The 21,841-nt window shown below is 38.7% G+C and overlaps 1 protein-coding gene across 1 annotated transcript in view; it reads right to left on the bottom strand.

Moving 5' to 3' along the window:
• Positions 1–1,198: 1,198 nt before the first annotated feature.
• LOC121510060 (pikachurin) overlaps positions 1,199–21,841 on the bottom strand; it is a 43,818-nt gene continuing 23,175 nt past the window's right edge. The window contains exons 12-22 of the mRNA XM_041787947.1: positions 21,582–21,771; positions 20,115–20,240; positions 19,497–19,740; positions 18,948–19,059; positions 12,085–12,201; positions 9,894–10,074; positions 9,140–9,218; positions 8,868–9,011; positions 6,017–6,100; positions 2,538–2,641; positions 1,199–2,411 (exon numbers count right to left, since the gene is read on the bottom strand). Coding sequence (XP_041643881.1) covers positions 2,260–2,411; positions 2,538–2,641; positions 6,017–6,100; positions 8,868–9,011; positions 9,140–9,218; positions 9,894–10,074; positions 12,085–12,201; positions 18,948–19,059; positions 19,497–19,740; positions 20,115–20,240; positions 21,582–21,771 — 1,533 coding nt within the window. The 3' untranslated portion in view covers positions 1,199–2,259. The remainder of the gene's footprint in view (positions 2,412–2,537; positions 2,642–6,016; positions 6,101–8,867; positions 9,012–9,139; positions 9,219–9,893; positions 10,075–12,084; positions 12,202–18,947; positions 19,060–19,496; positions 19,741–20,114; positions 20,241–21,581; positions 21,772–21,841) is intronic.

Genomic DNA, 21,841 nt, shown 5'->3' with positions numbered 1-21,841 from the left:
TTTATGCCTTCATCTTAAGACCTGACCTTGTTTTTAAAACCCAGATGTAAAGTGTACTGATTATATTGTAATCTTAGTGTCAAGAATTATGATAATATCATATTGAAGTTATTTATAATGTTTAAATTAAATACTACAAAATCAGCTGGAGTTGACCAACAAAGCTGTTAACCACTGCAGTAATTTCCCTCGACACATGATGTTTCTGACTCACTTTAATGCCACTTTAAGGCTGAAAAACAGCATTTTAAATGTCCTTTAATTCTCTGACATGGAGACTGAAACCATAATAAAGGGAGCAGGTTTCTTTGCCATATTACGGGTCTCACAGTTGGAAACTCTAGGGGTAAGGCCGGCTGAACAGTGAATATTTAGGACAGTGTTATTTAAATGACAATTGTTTTCAGCTGCTTCAATTTGAACACTGCTATTGGCCAGACATGCACGTTTCATAAATAACACATGGACCTTAACATAAGATGATTTCTACACCCAAATCTGTGCTGGTATCCACCCACATTTGATAAATGAGGGCCAAAGTGGAATTTCTCACAGGGAAAATAAAGTCATGTCTATTGTCTTGTTTTCATGTTTCTGCATCACAATTTGGTCTTCATACACTTTGTGGTATTGGCATGTGGCCTCTGAGTACTTTGGTCCCCAAAGTCACTTGGTATGGTAGGACAGATATTTCTGATTGGTCTCCAACGTCACGTGACAATGGCAATTAGTAAAGGCAACACAGTCTAATGGAGAGAGAGGCATGGAAGAACTCAGGGAAGAAGTGTTGGCAAGAATACTTTCAAGTACTCATTTAGTATCAAGTGATCAATACCTAAAGTTCTTTGTAAATATTGATATATCGATACTGTAGTATCAATACTCCCACCCCTAATGGACTTGCACAGTGTGAATTGACATTCCACAATTGCACAATGAACGCCCATCGTTAAATACACGTATGCAACTGAGGAACATCTCAAGTTTCCAGAAATGTTCAGGAGTGCATGTGCAAAAACAGCTATACATCGACAAATCAATCCTAACGTTCAGAGATAAGATCACATTCAACAAATACATGATGTCTCACACAGGATGCAAATTATTTAAAAGCTTTTTTACTCTTGACACACTTACACAGTGTAAACTCAAATAAAAACCAACATTTAATTTCTGATAAAGCACATAGGTACAGTAAAGCATCTCATTCAAATTTGGTTTCACTTCTTGGGGTGTCAACATTTTTATCATACAATAATTATTCAAGCATTGGAGATGGAACATTTGAAAAATTTTGAGGGTTGAGAGAGCTTTTTAAAGCACTGCTACTAACTTTGAACAGCAAATAACATATTAAAAATCATCTCTTTTTTGAAAAAAAATAAATAAATAAACATTAGCTTGCAGACAGCAGTAGGGTGGTTTGAATGATACTACTGATACTGTCATGCACAGTTTCTCAGTGATTTGATCTGCTTTACCATGTCCACATCAGACTTGCATGTGACCGGGGGTGTGAGAGTTCCAACAAAGGAGGATGTCAACTAAAGAATAAAAAGAAGGTACAAAGAAGCAAATATTTTGCGTGGCTGGCATCTTCACCTTTTAAAACTAGCGACCAGTAAAAAAAACTGACATTCAGACTTTTAAAAATGAGTCTACAGACTGATAGCACGTCACAAACACAATAGAAAATCCTACAAAATAAAGTTAAAAAACATGTCTTCTAGGGCCAAAACCAAAATCCTCTACAAAGACGGTGATCTGTGCTGCATCTAGGTCAGGTTCATGAAAAACTGGCAATAGCTGTTGATCCCTCTGATTGCTCACGTCTTCCAGCAATCAAACAGGGATTTACGGTAGAAAAATAAAGATTCAATTGGAATCATCCCCTGAAAACAAATGTCCTTCAAAAGGTTTTTCAACGACCCTCATTTCCCACAATGCTTAGCTTTTCTCTGCTTTTAAAGAGTGCTTGTGCTTTGTAATATTCTCCATTTTTTCCTTGCTTCTTGTGACATTTTCAGAGCAATTCAACAAGACATGATTGTTAGAATTTAACTTACAGCTTGGAAGGTAGGTGTTTGAAAACTTTGCACACAGAAACCACTTAAACGTTCACTGCTCCGGTTAAAGACCATCAGCTCTGAATTAGACCCAAATTGATTTGTTTTCACTCATCTGGTGCAGGACAGTCTTTCACATCAGCTGCTTGATGCTCCAATCAAAAGTGGACTTTTTAAGTACTGGAGCCAGTCTTTAGTTGGAGCAGGTGTTGATGTTCTTTCCATCAGCGGCGTCCTCCACCAGAGCTAAGTGATAATCAGTGGACAGAGTGAAGTGGGACACGCAGCCAACCAAGCCCCCAACGTACTGTCTGTTCGTGTGGAGGGCTATCTCCTTCATGCCACCTTCATCAAGGGAATAAAATGAAAAACATTAGAGCCAGAGACTAGAAGTATAAGCAGTAAAAATGTGGTTTAATCTTTGCTTCATATACAGGATTTATGGGATTATGAGTTGTCAGCTCCACCCACCAACATATAAGGGTCCGTTAATGTTGAGCTGTCGCATCTTTCCGAGTGAGCGGCCTGTTTTTGCTCCGTAGTCGTCTACGGTCAGTTTTCCTGACTGTCCATCCCTGAAGAGAAATATTTGAATGGTAAACTTCAATAATACTTCAACAAATTACTTCTGCTTCAGCTTTGTGTGTACATATTTTCATAAAAGCTCCTATTCCAAAAAGGTTGGGACATCGTGTAGGATGTGAATAAAAATGGAAAAAAGTGATTCACAAATAATTTTTAACTTAATCAAATAGAATACATCACTTACACAAGGCATTTAATGTTCAAACTGATACACTTCATTTTTATTTCCTAAATATACCCGCATTCTAAATTGGATGCCTGCAACAAGTCCCAAAAAAGTTAGGACAGTTGAATGTTAACCACTTTTTTGTATGTCTGAAGCACCTGAGGACTGGAGTCTCCAATTGTTTCAGTATTGAAAGTGGGATTATTTCCAGTTCTTGTTGATGTCTATCTTAAGATGTTCAACAGTGCTGGGCTACATGGTGTCTTATTGTCCATAACGCACTACACATTTTTAATCGGAGACAGGTCTGGAATGCATGTATGTTGCACCTGCAAATGTAACAAAACAGAAAAATAATTCAGATTGCAGGTTTTCAATGTAATAGTCCCGCACATGTAATAACTATGACATTTTATAGGGATTTATTGTGTATATGGAATTTAAAAAATCTCCAGCTTTTAAACAATTGTAATTATTTCCAACCAATGTAATATGAACGTAAAAACTAAATGCCTGTGGTCATTATAGCTGTTTTACAGTCAGACAGCTAAAACTCTGGTCAAATCAAAAAACATATTCATGGGAACTTTTTGTTCCCCATGAAACAGGAAGTAGTTTCTTGCCCCAAGAGTCTTAAAGGTGACATATTTTACCCCTTTAAGACAAGTTTATATTGGTCTCAGAGATTCCCAAAACATGCCTGTGAAGTTTGTTGCTGAAAAAACACACCAGTACTGGATTTTTACATGTCAAAAAAAAAATCCTCTGTTTTAGCCCTGCTCAGAATGAGTTGTTTCTGTGTCTGTGGCTTTACATGTTTTATTTATTTATTTATTTAAAGATTTATTTTTGGGCCTTTTCATGCCTTTATTAGATAGAGGAGGAATGTGGATAGACTCGGAAACAGGTAAGAGAGCGGGGAGGGACATGTGGTAAAGGGCCACAGGCCAGATTCGAACCCAGGCCGCCCACGTACAGTCTCATGCCTGATTTTAAGTTTTCTTTAACCACCTTGGTCTTGACATTTTTTCAACAAACCTTTAGTAGATTTACCAGTCGCAGGTAGAAAAAGGGGTTTAATTTATGCCATTTACTATAACAAAATCTATCTGTTAGGCTAGGCTACTCTTATTTACCTGCTCCAGTGGCTGGTAAGTTGAGCAAATTCACCTAACACTGCTCTAAAGTACCTGCATCTTGCTGTTGGCAGGTGCTAATTTCCCACCTGGTTCACATTACATTTGTGGGAAGTTGATACAATTTTGAGATACAGGGAATTTTACCTTCCCATACATCTTTTAAAGATTTATTTTTGGGCTTTTTAATGCCTTTATTGATAGAGGAGGACAGTGAACAGACTTGAAAACAGGGATGAGAGAGCTGGGGAGAGACGTTGGAAAGTGCCACAGGCCGGGTTCGAACCCGGGCTGACTGCGTACAAAGTGTGTGCCTAAACCAGTGGTTCTCAAATGGTGTGGCAAGGCACACTGGCGTGCTTTGAGGCAAATATAGATTTGCCTTTGGATTTTGTATAACAATGCATCATTAACTTAACTGTACAAAGACTGAAGATACTATAAATAAAGCCTAATGTTAGTTCATGCAGGACACAGTAGTCATACACCCAACCATCACATAACGGCCAGCCGATCTACATTATCACCTCCCAGCTCTCACAGCCAATCACACCTCTTTCTCTCACCACAGTGCTGCATTTAAATATGATGTACATCTCACTAATCCCTGTTTGCATTAATGCTGATGCACCATGCTTCTGTTGCTGGCAAAGCTTGACCTCCTCCACCCCAGCCTCCTCCTTTATAGAAAAATGCCCATTCACCCTCATATTCAGACTCATGCTATAATGGAATAAATGCTTTTGAACTAATTTTATTGTATTTAAAACGCATTGTCATAAATGTCTCCATCCATATGGGGGTTTCTAGCCACATGCCCCTTGGAATTTCAAAGCATGATGCTTGACTAACCGAGGTAGCATCTTTTGAGCAGAGCCTTTTCTGCCAAGTAAAACCGTAGATCCATTTTGCAATAAAATGGTTAAATTGTACGACAAGCGTGTTCCTGACTCAACAAGAATTAAAAGGCCTATTTTACATGGAAAAAGATATAGTGTGCCTTAAGCTTTTGACTCGATCTCATGAGGGCCTTAGGTGAAAAAAGTTTGAAAACCACTGACTTAACCCAGTAGGCCACCTTTCCATCAATTCCATAAATTCCTGCAAATGTAATGGTTATTACAGTTGCAGTATTAAACCATTCAACTATTAAATCAACTTTAATTCTAAGCAGGCATTCTGTTCTACTTTCACATTAAGAGGAGATAAATTTCACTGCTGAAGCACTGCTGAGCTTTCTATTTCTCAGAAATTCATAAAGTAAAATTTTTATCTGGAGAGTCTCGACAATAATAGGTTAACTGCATTTGCAATTTCCCTCAGCTCTTTTGGGAATCCAAGTGTGTTCAGGTTATCATTTTGGTTTTATGAAAAGCAAATCCTGTTATTTTTCAAAACAACTGGGCTCACAGCTTAATGCTTAAACAACTCCATGGCTAAAATAGGTAACTGTTTGCCCACATGTGTATATCGTATTATGTCTGATTTAGAGTGTTGCATAAACTGTATCAAACATAGAGAAATTTCAGTGACATCACCCACTGGTCTCTGAAGAGGTGTTATTAAGCTCAAATGATGTTGAACAGGCTGACCCTGTCTAACTGGGGTGGGCCTTAAGCCGCCTGGTTTCATTAAGCCAGTAGCTTAACTCAGTGTCCTGTAAGTAGGCCTATATGTATTTATGAATAAATCATTACCTTTACTTTATCAAAATGGATAACAAATAGTGCCCCCTAAACAGTTTTTACCAATAAAGGAATGAAAAGCACTTTAAAGAGTAACACCATTGTTGTGATAGCTGTAAGCTTGCAGGAGTTTGTCTTTAAAGAGATCTATTTAATGCTGGTATGCATGGGGACTCTGAACATTTCAAAGCCAGTCTCACTTGAGGAACTGCAGTCTTTTAGTACTCAAACATTGCCTTCATTTTTCAGCATGACAGGCTGCTGCTCAGTTTAAAGCTTATTTTGCTGCCCCCAAGTGGACGCTGAATTTAACTGCTGGAACTGTAATGTCTCAGACACAGCTGAATGAAGATAAAAAGCACAATTTTAAATGCTTACCTCACGGCTTTAACTCTGTGCCACTTCCCATCAGTAAACGTTCCGTTGACTGCAATGGTTGCTGCACCGCTGCCAAGGTTATAACTAGAGCATCATGGAAACACATACCAGATGTTAAACAGTGCACTGGATTTATGTTTCTACAGGCTGCTTTTGATTTTGCTTCTCCTCCAACTTATCATCTAACTCCAAGCCTTTTAAAGTTATGCTTGTTTTGATTACGTAGAAATCGCTGTCTTTTGTTTGGTTTCATGCCTTTCTCCATCAACTTCATCTTCTTCCTGAGGAAAATGTCATAATTTTACCTGAAATCTGCATTTTTCCCCTCCCCAGCTCCTATCATGGATTATCTAGACGATGTTTTGACAATTTCGGGTGAATCGCTTTCATTCTGAAGTTGCTTTAGGAATCACAAGAAACACTTTCATTCTGATTAGTTTAGATGTTCTTGTTAAGAAAGAAATGACAAACTATGATGAAGATTGCAAGAAATGTTCCACGATCTACAGATGAGGACAAAATTACAAGCCCCCTATGAATTTTTTAAAGTATTTCCCAAGTGCTGTTGAACAGAGCAAAGAATTTCTAGCAAAAAAATTTTAAAAAACAACCTGGGTCCAGATTATTAGCCCCCCTAAGCTAATCATCAGTGGTGTCTCATTTTTTCTGGATAACAGCCTGTGGTCGTTTGTTGTAATTTTCAACACATCTCTGACACGTCTCCTAAAGAATCCCAGCCCATTCTTTCAGTGCAAATCTCTCAAGATCCTCCAGATTTGATGGTCTTCTGGCATGGACCTTGGTCTTCAGTTTACCTCATAAATTTTCAGTGGGATTCAAGTCAGGGCTTTGTGCAGGCCAGTCAGTAACATTCACTTTGGTCTTTTGGCGGTAGTTCTTCACCAGGAGCCACTTATGTTTTGGGCCACTGTCATGTTGACAAAGCCACAACCCAGACCCAGTTTTGCTTCTGACTGCTTAAGGTTTTCTTGGCATTTGTTCTGGGGTCTTCAAACTCTTTCCAAAGTCTTAGAAATCTTTCTCTTCCTTCCTACCTCTACCAGGCTTGTCCTGAGTGACTCTTTTTGAATTTCTTGACTCTTGGAAACGCCGTTATGACTTTGTAGATCCTTCTCCTGCTTTGTGAGCAGAAGGCTGTGAGACTTTTTCTTAAGTCTAAACTGATTTCTTTTGTTTTTTGCCATGATGATTTCTCCAGTGACAACTCAAACCCTTACTGAAGTTTTTATACTGCGTGTAAATGTGAAGATAACCTCTTAGTTTTAAAGCTTGAGTATGTAACATTGGATGAGAGCCATGTATAATCAACTCTACTTCCCCTCCCTTCCTGTTCCTCTCCCTGTTTGAGCTCTGTAGCTCCGCCCCTCTTCTCACATACCTCCTAATGAATGTGCATGCTCGCTGAATCGAATACTGATGGTGGCAAAGCTCTAATGGAGTGATTTTGCTCCGCTTTTCCATTGAAATCAATGGCCGAATCACAGGTAAGAAAACACGCCTCGGTATGAAAAAATCCTACATAGGACCGGACACCACCTTTAACTCTACCATTGTATCAACTTCTCACTAAGCTGAGAGGCGGAAGCGCACCTACTCCAGCGGCCAATAGCAATGCTCCCTCTGACCTGAGCCTTGATTGGCTGCGAGTGCTAGCCTCCTCATTGGCTAGAGCATCGTCCCTTGCTGGTTTTCCTCAAGTTAGAGTGCAGCGCGAGGAGGTGTTGCAGAAGTGTGTTATTCTGTTAGATGGCTTCAATAACTAGACCCTTACGGGTTGTGTTATTTTGTGGGCATAAAACGCTAAAAATAAATTGCTTACTACAGCTTTAACTTTATTTTACAAGATATTAGCATTACAAAGTTGAAGCACATCATTGCACAACAGTCGTTTGTGCTTCGGCTCAACAAAGGGTCAGTTCTACACGGGGGATAATAAATTAGGCCCTTGTAGTTTTTGTGAAATAATTGGTTTTCTGTGAGCTAAGTAAAATAATCTAAGTATTCAAAATAAAGCTATGATGTTTGTAAAAGATCTTTGCTCTTTATAGGGGGCTTAAATTTTCTTCCTCATCAGTAATGATAAAGATTGCAGGAAGTATTCCAAGATGTATGCACGTGTACAGTAAATGTTCTCTCACCGAGTTTAAGCTTTAAATTCCCAATTCAGAGTATGTCTTACTCCATTGGTTCCACTGAGCCCCCCCCCTTCACATATCTACGAAGAGCCTACAGGCCATCACGCCCCCCTGAAATCTCTGGCACCCCCTAAAGTAGTCCCAGACCCCAGGTTGAGACCCAAGGTCTTCCACCACTCGGTTGTCAGCATGAGTGCTAGAAATTATTCAGAGTTCAATATTATTTAATAAGAAAAGAATCACAAACAAAGATGGTTTAGTGCAATTTAAATGTTTGTTTTAGCAAATGTATATATTTCCCAACAACTTTTTTTATGAAATAAAAAAAATGTGACATTAAAATATAATCATCTCTCGTTTTTTTTTAATTTTCTGTCCAACTCTTACACACTATCAATCCCAGCTGTTGGGACAGTGGTATGATAGTCTCTTTGTGATACATAGCATACGTGTTGTTATCATAACTGTTTTTTTGTTGTTGCCTTTATCCAAATGAAGTTTGGGAAGAAATGTAACACCAAAGGTCTTCAATTTTAATGCGTAAAAACATCAAATAGCAGTTTTGCCATTCTTTTTCAATGGAGGCACAGAAACAAAGAAAACACAAATAAATGCCATAGTGAAAGGTGCGGTAGTCTAAGAAACCATACAAAAGTTACAAAAATGTTGTCAGAACTATAAAGAGCACCAAATACCTGAAGATCAGAGCGCCATCCTGAAGCCCCAAAGACAAGTAGTCACTGTTGGGTCTCATTGGACTGTCTCCTCGCCAGAGCAAGAGGCCGTCTTTGGCTGTGCTCTTAAAACGCATGAAGAGGTTCGTCCTGGAGCCAGACACCCTAAGAGAAAAATTCAACATTAGCAGAACATCTTCTGAGGTAGAAACACATTTTATCAAAACATCATTTTTAAAAGAGATTCTGACTAAAACACCAGGAAAAAAAAAAACCTTTATTTCCCCACTGACCTTTTCAGGATATCTCTGTTGTCATAAGTGAGGTAACTTCTGCCGATGAACTGTGGGATCTCGATGGCTTCTGTCACGGCTGAGAACAGAAAAGATTGTATTAACTTCATGTCATCACTAGGTGGCAGCACCAGCATGAATCTACTGGTTTAGACTAATCTACAGGATGGATGCATGAGGAGAAATGTTGCTAAGAAATGTTGGGGATGAGGAAGATGTATTTCTATAGTTTATTTAGTTCAGCTTTTGTGATTGAGTCCATAGAAGAAAACTTACTGTTCAAACAGTAATTCCCACACTCTGCTCAGGGAAAGCGTTAAAAACAGAGAAGGCATAGATAGGCTTAAAGGATTATCGTGTCCAATATATCATCTTATATGGCATTACATGATGACAGAAGAAAAAATGCATATTTAATCCCAGAGAGGAAAAAAAAGCATGGTTACAGCCATGTATTACAGACATAAAAGCACTGCTTTCATTCATTTCTTTACAACTCTACTCTCTCTTCCTTTTAACCACAGTAAATACATAAATCTATGCTTTGTTAATGCATGCTTAGATTTAATCACCAAACCACTGTTGTAACAATAAATCTTGAGAAAGCAGTATCCAACATGTCCCTATTTTATGACATCAGTCACAGTACTTGTACTTTTTAAATTGCTTAAATGAAAACATAAGGAAAATACTCAGTATTTTCTGCTAATTTAACCTCAGTGCTTTCAGTTCATACATAAAATTGCACACTGACCTTTCTGGCAGTGCCTCCCATCATACCCTAGGGGGCAGTCACACTCATAACTATCCCACTTTGGCCTGCAGGTCCCTCCATTGGCACAGGGGCTTTCCACACACGGGTGATTTGAGTTTGCTACATTAATTCCACCAGCGGAGCCGGAGGTTATTGGGATGGTGCGATCATTGAGAATCAGCTGGAGAGCGAAGAGAAAAAAACAACAGGGAGAGACAAGAAGGAAGAGAGAGAAAAAAAATGGAATAAAGTACAGCATTAAACTTAATGTACTGTCTCCAAATGTGTTGGTTTGAAGATAATACGTGGATCCTGTTTTACCATTAAAAATCACACTTAAAAAAAAAAGGTGGAAATACTAAAAAAACACCTACATCTGTTGGTGTTTTTAAATGGTTTTTAGTCCTATGAATTACAAAACTTAACAAAGCTTTTCTCCTTTTCACGATTTTCCTTCCATGAGTACTGGTGAAGCACTACATGGGTCTCTTTTTATATGTACAGATCATAAGCATTTATCTTCAGTAAAAACTCTTAAAATTACTCAGTCAAAAACAGTTGCATGGAGTGCTGCATGGGTTTTGAGAAGTTTAAAAATGCTTGAAAAAATGTGTCTCTCTGGTGCTCTTCAGTGTGGGGATCCAACTTTAAGTTTTGAGGAGATCTGAGGCACTCAGAGGGACTGAAAGGTCAGGCCTTAACTGCCCTGATGAAGGCCTGTTAGGCTGAAACATGTTGGCATGTTTTTATGATTCTGTAGCCCTTATGCAATAAAGGTTTTTTTTTATCTACAGTCCCTCTGAGTGCCTCAGATCTCCTGAACAGTTAAAATTACTGTTAAAAAAACTTTCACTCAGGCCTGGAGGGCAAGAAGAGCTTAAAGATGGTGGCAGCTACCATTGACAACTATGTGTTGCTGCAGCCACAGCATTTCAGTTGATCAGAACAATTGATGCTTACACCCCATGAAACTGTAGAAAAAAGGCAAAATATGCTGTTTCATATATCCACTGCATGAATATATTTCACATTTATCTAGGAAACCTCCCATACAAAGCATTTGAGAAGGGAAGAACTTTTGAAAAAATCATCTTAAGATCTGAGGTGTGCATAAACATCTTCTCTCCCAAGAGAAGCTTTAAGTGGGGCCCTTTGCACTTGTTTTAAAGGGGACATATTGTGCAAAAATCACTTGTTCGTTTTTTTCTAACAAAAATATCTTCACCTGGCCTGTCCACAATCCTCTCAAAAACCAGAAAAAAACATTCTCTTCCAACCTTTCTTTCTCCACCTTTCAGAAAATGTGTGCTGAAACAAGCCGTTCTCAGATTTTACCCTCATGATGTCACATGGGGAGTAAGCACCCGCCCGCAGGTTCGGTTGGCCCTCCCTGCTTGGAAGAAAGTTCCACTTCTCTCCTGATCCTCCTTTCAGCTGCCAGCTGTGATGCTGGATAGCTCAGTGGGTTGCCCTGCTGACTTAAATCTGGAAGATTGATGGTTCAAATCCCAGTCAGATCCTTAACTTTGGATAAAAGGGTCTGTAACATCAGGAGTGCCACATCCATTTCCTGAGAGGGGTGTGGTCAGGGGCGGAGTCTGACAGCTCATTAACATTTAAAGTCACAGATACAAAAAATGCTTGTTCTGAGCAGGACTGAAACAGAGGGATTTTTAGACATACCTAAATCCTTTACTAGAGTGTTTTTTCAGCAACAAACTTCACAGGCATGTTTTGGGGACCTCTGAGAACAATATAAACTTGTCTTAAAAGGGTAAAACATGTCCCCTTTAATAAAGAAATGCGGTTGATGTCTGTTTAAACTGCTGCTTTATAAAAGCTACAACTGAGCTAATCGCTTCCCTGGAGCGGTCATTGTATAGACCGGCTTACAGTACAACTCAACCCCTCCTGTAACGATCATAAACTCATGCTGAAGCAGGTTGGGAGAAGAGCAAAAACACCTTTGCCGTCATGAAAAGCTTTCAGTGCTGTTCTTTGCCATTTATGTATCATAAGGAAATGTGGTCCAGTTCTGATAAAACTGCTACTATACCAGAGCTACATCCGAGCTAATCTCTACACCAGCGGCAGCCATTGCTGTGGGCTCATGGTTTAACTTAACTCCACCCATAGCTACTGCCTCTTTCTCTTCAAATCCTACAGGTATCAGTAACTGATAAAATCTTACCTTTTGAACAATACCAGTGAAAGGCTTCTTTACTCCTGCTGTCCTCTTGGTTTTGTCGTATTCTGGGACTCCACCGATGTACAGAGGTGAACTGCAGTTGATCTGAGTGAAAGCTCCCTGAAGAATACAGGCAGAAAAATATCATTAAAATATGTTTATAAATCACCCATTACATGTAGTTTTACTGTCTGGTTGTGGACACTCGTTAAAAATGAAATCCTACATTTTCCAAACACTGAATGATATTTCTTCCTAAAACGCCCCTTTTTGAAATCAGCTTTAGATAATGTTCCTCCTTTGACCTCCCTGTGTTTGGGTGTGCCTATGTGGGTTGTTTTTGTATGTTTTGGATCACTAGGATTATATTCCCCCTAATTTTATGTGTGATTTTACTTTTTATCAGATCTGATGTAAGCACTTTGTTCCATGGGGTCAGAAAGGTGCCATTTAACAGAACAAGACAAACAGCAGAGAGAGGTGGTGTAAGGACAAACTGAAACCAAACTACAACATTTTTATGAACAAATGTGCCTTTAATTCAAGGAAATAAGACAAGTTAGAAAGGCTCATTTGTCAAATTAAGTATGTGATAATTAGAACGATCCAAATTTAAATTTCTCAATATTCGACCAATTGATCAACCCCATTTCTAACATTGCAATCTGTGCATAACTTAGCATGTGAAGATTTCACAGTCCGCTTCAGAAGTAAAAAAGACTTTGTTAGATCAGATTGTTCACACTAGCTATATAAACATGGACACAAACAGAATAAAAGCCTTCTGACAACAAAAACATGTGAGCACAGATCCTGATCCAAAACTGCTCATTAGGAATAAAGTTTCAATCCACCGACCTCATTGAATTATCTGGGAGTAAACCTAACAAGACTGTAAATTATGACCCCCCTTCTAACTAAAATTAAAGGTGATATACGTAGGTGGAACACTATTTCTTAGGTTTACAGTATCTTTAGCCATAGAATTGATTAAAAATTCTGTAACTGAACAAAGGGAATCATTTGGCAAGGGAAGAAATCAAGAGTCAAACCTCAAACACTACAACTCCAACAGGAGGAAGGGTGGATGGTCCTTCCTCATTTTAAATCCGACTTCTTTGCAACTCAGATTAAACCCCTAAAATATTTGTACCCCAGCATTTTAAGACAGGTGAAAAGACATTAAACGGTATGGAAAAGGTATGGAATTCTTTTGATCATAATATAAGAAATGATTCAGACCTTGAGGATCTGATGCTGAAGTTAAGGGAAATTATCTCTAAACTCTAAAAGATTCCTATAAGAAAGAAAAAAACACACTACAGAATATGTCAAACAGAAATGGGAGAGAGAAGGTAATCTTTCAATATCATATAAAAGCTTGTCAAATATGTGGAATTTTGTATGGAAATGTACAAATTCTCAAGTGGTGGGAATTTGTTTGGAAGTGCTGAATTTTTCTTTTGTCACTCTGAAGCAGTAAGCACATTTTGCTAACCTTGCAAAGCAGATGGATTCGCCCATTTCCGTGTTTCTCACTGGTGAATCCATCTTGCAAAGCTCCTATCTGAACAGTCTGGGCCCAGTTAGAAAGTGACAGAACCAATCAGCGTCGAGGGGCAGTACTTTCAGGTGTGGCAGAATCGTGACGTAAGCAAGCAGCTACAAGAGGCAGTTATGGCGGAAGACATTAGAGTTGATGCTGCTAAAGTGTCACTTTTATCAGAACTTTACGAGATTTCTTCGTTAAAGGAAGAACAACGAACAGCTGTGAGTTGTTTTCTTTTCAAAAAAGACAAAAGTCGTGTACTGTCATGTCTACAGTCGCCATGGTTCACGTTATGCAGCTCTCTATGGAGTTTACTCCTCTGTAGTGGCAACGTCACGTTTTGTTGCTCTGATTGGCCCGTGAAGATGTGACAGACAGAACGTTCATCCAATCACCCCCCAAGTTGTTTTTCAAAGGCTCTGCCCTTTCTCAAATGTAGCTACTGAGAGGTTCACCAGATAGATGTGTGAAACAAATCCATCTAACATTGTGCAGGAGGGGATACCAAATGATGGAGGCAGTGCTTGTTTCAGGAAGTCAACCACTGGCTCATTTTCTGAGAATGCCCAGTGATAAAATCCTTTTGGTTAGAGTTTCAGAAAGCATTAAAAGCCATTATTGAAATAGACATACCTCTGCAGTTTACCAGTATTTTTAGGAACTGCAGATTTTCAGATAGGAAGCAGTGATAGATACATTTTTGGCATGCTGACCTCTGCCTGTAAAAAAGCTGTTACTAGACGCTGGTTGCTTCCTGAACCCCCTATAATGCAGGAGTGGATTGAGATTGTAAATGATATTTATGGATAACTTTTTGTTTACATCTACAGAAAGATGTTTTTGTTAAACTGTGAACCAACTGGGCTACATATGACAAACCCATTCAGAAAGGCTTTGTGGAGGACTTTGTCAAATTACATTGTTAAAGTAGTTCTGTTATACTTTCCCCCTCCTGAGACAATTCATAATTTGTTTTTGGTTGATATTGTGTGCACACATTACCTCTCTCATGTTGTACTTAGTTCTTTATACTTAAAAAGAAAGGCTTTACACAGGAAACTCTTTTCCATGTTTATGCTGTGTGCTGATGCCTGCCTTTCAGAGCTGAAAAATAAAGAATTAAAAAAGAAAGTTTCAATCTGAAAGACAGTGGTGGTTCATGCCGATCATTGTTCCATATCCAAAAATACACTTGTTTTTTGTGGTCAGGGTTAAACTTACTGAGCATGCCTGCCTCTCTCTTCAACTGTGCATATCTGAAGGTCATCCTTCAGACCATCTCTGTTCCAATATTTATCAAATGCAGAAATTTGTACCACTGAGCTTTCAGTTTAATTTGGGAGAACAGCAGGCAAATGATCCTTTGCAGAGCATGATAAAGGTTTATTTTGGAATAAAGAAAAAGAAAAAGCAGACATCTAATGTCACAAACCAGACAGATGAGGAGAGTAAAGAAATCTCTGTTTACAGCAAGGAGACCCTGCAACGACACTGTTGTTCACAAAATATGCTGCAAAAACTCTAATCTTACACTTTGTTTTTGTGTATCTGTCCAGCTTGTTTTTAAAAATATATTTCATTTAATTTACTGTAAGTCATGTTTACCTGAAACCGTGTATCAATCGTTCATTCAATATTTGATTGATAATTGAATGAAAAGTAAATGAAAAAATGTCATTGTTCAGTTTTGTTTTAAAAACCAAATTAAATAATGAAAATATTGTTCATTTGCTAGTTTTCATTTCCGAAACGAAATCAAACAGGAAATGATGCGTCTTTTTGACTTTTGCTATTTATGTTTGGATGTAATATGGAAAAACAGCTGTAAGCAGTCAATTTCATTGCAATATTGATTTTGTGTAACCTGGCGCAGGTGTTGTGCTCAGAAAAGAATCCTGGGAATCGCGTGCCTACCGCAGAAGAGTTCACGCTTCCTGTATCGATATACGGAAACACGAACGCCACTACCTGCGCCTGGTTTTTTTATACTACATTCTCTGATTCCAACATTAAGAGCAAAAGTCAAAAAGACACATCATTTCTTGTTTGTTTGATTTTGTTTCAGAAATGAAAACAAGAAAATGAACCATTTTTTCATTATTTGTTATTCAATTATCAATCAAATATTAAATGTACGAATGATACACGGATTTACCTGAAATGCGTGGATTAAATTCTTATTTCAAGATTATAAAAGAAAAAAGGCCTGCATGAAATAAGAAAAAAATCTCCAATTCAACAATCAAATTTAATTTTTTCCTAAAATGAGGTGTCACTAAAATTCACTAAGATTTAACATCTTATTTCAAAACTCTCAAAAAAAAAAACTAGAGGTTTTTTTAAGAAGAAAAGAGAAATACACTTGATAAGATCAGAGTTACTGAAAACCAGGTGGAGTCGGTGACTCTAATGTGCTGAGCAAAAAACAGACTGAGAATAACAACAAAGGAATAAACACACAACGAGGCATCAGTCCTGACTAAACTAGATCCCAAACTGAAGAAAATCTTTATTAACAGAAACACGTACTTGACTCCTCATACTTCATTAATACAAGAGTGTATCACTGGCTGCTAATGTCCACTATGTTGGTGAGTAAACGGATATCGAAGTTACAACACATTTTTATAGAAAGGAACAGTTTCTTCTGTTGTTTCTGACAGATTAGACCACTGGGACAGCTCTGTGCATGTCTCAATGCATTAGTCTGATTAAATGCTTGATGCATGTACACTCACGCCATGACCAGATCACTTTATTTAGTGTTCATGTTAGTGCATTAGAGATCCGTAATCAGAATGATTTTAATAGGATGGAAGAAATGTTTCCCATGTAAACACAGCTGTAAGCCTATAATAGGCTTACAATCAGCACTTTAACACCTTTTAAATGAAGAAACACAGGAGATGTTGTCCTGGCGTTAATAGTAGTGGGATTTGAATAACATACAGAAAGTTTAAGGTATTCTTTCTATTTAGCAGCATCATTTTGACCATTTATGGTTGATCATGTCTTTTTATTTCCTTCATGTGTTCATACAGCTCAAAAAGAAAGCACGTATGCATTTGCCTTGATTACATTATAAGTAACTGTTAAAACAGTTTTGTTTGTTATGGCTAGATGACACTAAATGACAAGGTAATGTCAAACACTGAATAAAAGTGAAATTACAGTTGGATAAATAATTGAAAACTTATTTTGAGCAAATTTTGACCCTAACATTTTAGAAGATAGAAATTGTTTGTTAGCAGCTGATTAAATGCTGGGTTGATGCGTTGTGACTCCAGTGGAACATGATCCTTGTTTTGTTGCAGGCAAATTTTACTAAAACAGTAAAAAGGCGTAATGTTATAACTTACAAACACTATGTTGCATTGTTTATTGATTAATCCAGCAGATCCTTGAAAAGTCTTAAATTGGACTTTTGAAATTTAAGGCCTTAAAAAGTCTTAAAAGTTTAATTTTTTAAAATCCACTCTTTATTTTTTATCCAACTTCACACGATTTAATAATTCTTCAGTGCATATAATGCAGTGCTGCCTTTGACTTGTCTGTGTATGCATCAGACCAGCCCCCTAAGTGAAAGCGGTGCTCAAAGATGAGCTTTCAGTGTTAGGGGTATTAACGAAATAACTTGTGAAAAGAAGAAGAAATGTCTTTAACCATCTAGAGGACTCATGGTTATCAAAGGCAGCCCCAGGAAACAATGGGAAAAGAGTGTCAGCAACATGACAGGCCTTCAGTAAGCATGGAAAGCTCTCTGTCTATAAGCTCATACTCACTCCCTCATGTGTAGCCTACATCTCTTCCACTCTCTCTGTTGGTTATCATTTTCAAACTGATGGTTAGCATCATGGCTTGTTATGTTTTAGAGAAAATAGCAATTTCACATTCACAAATCAGCATTTTAGCACGTCGTATAAAAACTCCTACAAACCACCAGATGCATCACTACTGCATTATAAACCAATTAACAAACAAAGTATAATGATAATTGAACAACAAAAACAACACAAATCATATCAAGCTATTAAATGGGTCACCGATGCAAGGAGAGAGAGAGGGACAGGAAGAGTTAGCATGCTACGGTCAAAGTTTCTAAGGTTTAAAACTTTTAAGTGTATCTATAAAAAAAAATGTTAAAGCAGTAAACAGAATTCTCTCATGGGGTCTGTGTTTGACCAGTTTTAAAATGGCAGTGGTAAAAGTAACACTTTCAAGCTGACTAGAAACTGAGATTTACTGAGCCACTAGTTTCCCTTCATATTTGAATTCCCTCCACAAATCGTTGCATAAATATTCTCCTGATTTAAAGAGATCGGTGTTTGATGTTAAAAATTTTGTGAGGGAGGACCCCCAGACAACTCTCTCATTTTATATTACTCACTGTGATTAAATAAACTCTCTGCTGTTGTAAAACACTTGTCCAGTTCTCTAACACTTGGTTGACTAAGTTGCCTACACAAAGATGTGTGCAGCCCACCCTTATTTTAATAGGTCTTCTCTGACAAAAAAGATTATTCTGCCTTTCAATAATAAAACAGTTTGGAATCATTTCAGCACAACTGCTAAAATGTGTTATGATGAATATTAGTGTGATGGAAATTTGTATGTTTTGTATATTTTAACCTCTGATTTAGTTAGATTGTGGGTTTAGCTGTGCATCTGTCTTATTGACCAAGGAATGACCTGGCAAATCCTTCTGTTAACCCCACTGTAAATTACATCATGATCACCACAGGGCAGTAAGTCATGAGCTGAGCAGCTATATGTTGTAAAAGGTCATAAAGACCACTTTTTTGGGAAATGACCATCTGTTTTATTGCACTCCAACTGAATTACCCTTCTGCTTAAGAAGTTCTTTGAAGGTGGTCAAAAGCTCATGTGTTTGGTCAACTGCTCAAAGGCATGGTTTAGATGACATATAAAGGGGGTCCTCCAGTTGCTCAGTGGGCAAGCCTCATACTGCTAACTGCCGTGTGGCTGTGTGGGTTTGCTCCCTCTGTACAGAGTGAATTAAATTCTTGATGCATGTATCTTACCAGTCTTGTTTTTTGACTCTCTATAGGTAATCGAGAAATTTCATTAACATTAGCATACAGTAAACCGATAGAATACAGGAATTAGATGTGTCTGTAACTATCAAATTAGTGCATTTATGGCCAAAGAAATCTCTGACCTATACTGTTTCACGTTTCATAAACAACACAGGAAATCAGAAAACTTAGCCCTGGTTCAGTGCACTGAGAAATTTTGGTTATTGGTAAGTTTTTCTGCCCCCTTCTGGTCAAATATCGAGCAGCACACCCTTAATTACCTCAGCGATTCCTTCCATTGGCCTCTGGTTGTCCACCTGAAGGATCCCACTCTTCGCTGTCCGGGACACCCTCAGCTCATGCCACGAGTCCAGACTGATCTGTTCTTCACTCCTGCAACCCAGATCAACATGACATGAGCCATCTAAAGAATCCCCCTTATTGCTAACCTTGCAAAGCAGATGGATTAGCCCGTTTCCATGTTTCTCACTGGCAAATCCATCTTGCAAAGCTCCAATCTGAACTATTTGTGCTGGGTTTGAAAGTGACAGGACCAATCAGCGTTAAAGGACATTACTTTCGGGCTTGGCAGAGTCTGAAGTTGCCATGTTTCGCGTTATGCAGCTCTCTATGGAGTTTACTCTTGGGAGCAACGCGTAAAGATGTGACAGACAGAACGTTCATCCAATCACCCTCCAAGTTTTTTTTGCAAAGGCTCTGCCTTTTCCCAAACGCTGTGTATGAGAGATTTTCCAGGTGGATGTGTGAAACAAATCCATCTGGCGTGTCAGGTTACCTTATTGCTGTTAAAGTGAGAATCTGTTAAATACCTGATTGTAGCTCCTCCAGAGCCGCAATCAAATCTGAACTCCACATATCGATCCACCAGGTTGATCGCCAGGAAGTCTCCACTGCCTGCATCATCACTGTACAGCAGAGTCCCATCCGGCATTGAAGGCCGAAACGTCAGCTCAAACTCCATAAAGGAGAGATAACTCTGAGAGGACTGAGGCCACGGGATGACAGCATACGAAAACACCGTCTCATTGAAGAGTGGTGAGGACACAGAGAAACCTAAAGGGTTCAGGAGGAGGCATAAGGATGAGTTTGAGAATTATTAAGGTGATGAAGAGGAGGTAGAAGAGGGCAGTGAAGAGAAAAGATATGGGGAGTTATAATGCCCTAAAAGCCTGTCTGACATGCATTCAAACCCACTATCTCTATAAAAGACATAATCATCTTTCAACCACTTTTCCTTCATACTGTGCTCAACAGCTCAGCAATTACCCTTAAAGGTCTGCGTGACAATCTATGACATCTATTAGGTAGAAGGAAACACAAAGAGATTTGATCTGCTATCACAAAGATCCAAACCTGCTTTTGTCAACAAGAAAAATGTTTCTTCTTTATGTAAGTGTAAGAGGGGAAAAAGGAAAATGGAGTCTCACTCTCTTCACAAAGGGCTCCTTTGAAGCCGAGTGGGCACAGGCAGATGTAACCATCAGCACGGTTTGCATAGCAGACTCCACCGTTAGCACAGCTGACCAGGTCGCAGACGCTGTCGCTGCACTCACCTGGTACACGCATCAGTGAGACAGGAAGTGTTTGAGGCAGATAGAATACATGAACATGTAAATACAAAATGCAGTGTCTGAATGATTATTTAATTTCTAAGGGGGAAAAATAATCAAAAACTATCTGGCCCTATGTGAAAAAGTAATTGCCCCCCCTCCTTAAATCATGAGTTAACTGTGATTAACCATCAGTATTTTAGTTGTTACATTTGCATGGCTCAAATACAAAAACACAGAAACACTCTCGCTGTCTCACACGCACACAGAGAGACCACCAACGGCACAACTAGCAGCTAAATAATAACAAATATTCCCCTTCACTTGTATTGATTGGAATTCCAGCTCTTCTTGGTAGTCCAGTTCATTTGGCTCAACTCTGCTCCCAGACAAGGCTGGCAATATTACATAATAATATTTTGAGTCACGATTAATATATATATATACTACTGTGCAGAACTTTTAGGCATGTTTGGGCCAAAAATTGCAGCTGAAGTAAGGCACAGACGTGGTGAGTAAGCTGTCTAAGGGCATCATCAGGGGGGAAAGAGGACTGGCAGAATGCTGATCATGGTCTGGATGACTTTGAGTATTACCAGGGGCAAAGGCCCCTCACTCTTTAGCCCCAGGTATGGCACACAGGGCCTGGTGACAAATCATGAGCACCCTACATGCCTAAAACTTGTGCACACAGCTGTTTATAAATTTATTCTACTGAAATAATTCATTATAATAAAACAAAACAATATATTTCGCTGAATAAAAATTATTTTCATGATGTTTGCTGCAGAACATTAAAGGGGGACATATTTTACCTTTTCACGACAAGTTTCTATTGGTCTCTGAAATCCCCAAAACATGCCTGTGAAGTCTGTTGCTGAAAAAACACTCAAGTATAGGATTTTTGCTTGTCTAAAAAGCCCTCTGTTTCAGTCCTGCTCACAATGAGCTGTTTCTGTGTCTGTGGCTTTAAATGTTACTGAAGTGTCAGACTTCACCCCTGACTCCGCCCCTCTCAGGAAATGGATATGGCATGATGGACATGGCTCTCCTGATCCTCCAAATCCTGAAAAAGTGATTTTTGCATAATATGTCCCTTTAATGTTATGTAATGGAGTGAAGATCCTTTCCTTTGATTCTACAGTGTATTTGATAACAACAAAAAGGTGGTGGTGGGGGGAATTAGCTTCATAGCTACTTTAAAACTTTTTGTCTCAGTACCAAATCCTCAGAACCAGTGCATCATGGGTGCCAAGGTTTAAAATCAAATAGAAGTGGCAGCAGTTAAAGCAACAGAACACCTGTTACAGGAATACACACAAGCAGTGCTGTATGCTCCCTCACCTATGTCAGCTCCGCTGAGCGCTCTGCCTAGAGGCCACGGTCGAATGTCTATGGCTTTGTTGTTGACGGTCAGACTCTGAATGCAGCCAACAAAACCACGATTTGTCCCTGTTGCTCTGACCAGCCAGTAAGCACTCGGGGTTCCTCCCAGATAGAGTGGGGAGCGGAAGGTGATCTTAGTGTACTGACCCTGAAAGAGTGGGAGAAATTAAACACGATTTAACTGATGAATTATATTGAAAAGCTGGTTCAAAGACAGA

The sequence above is a fragment of the Cheilinus undulatus genome, linkage group 5 (genome assembly GCF_018320785.1).
Source record: "Cheilinus undulatus linkage group 5, ASM1832078v1, whole genome shotgun sequence".
Taxonomy (NCBI): Eukaryota; Metazoa; Chordata; class Actinopteri; order Labriformes; family Labridae; genus Cheilinus; species Cheilinus undulatus.
This window is presented reverse-complemented; position numbering and strand designations above follow the sequence as displayed.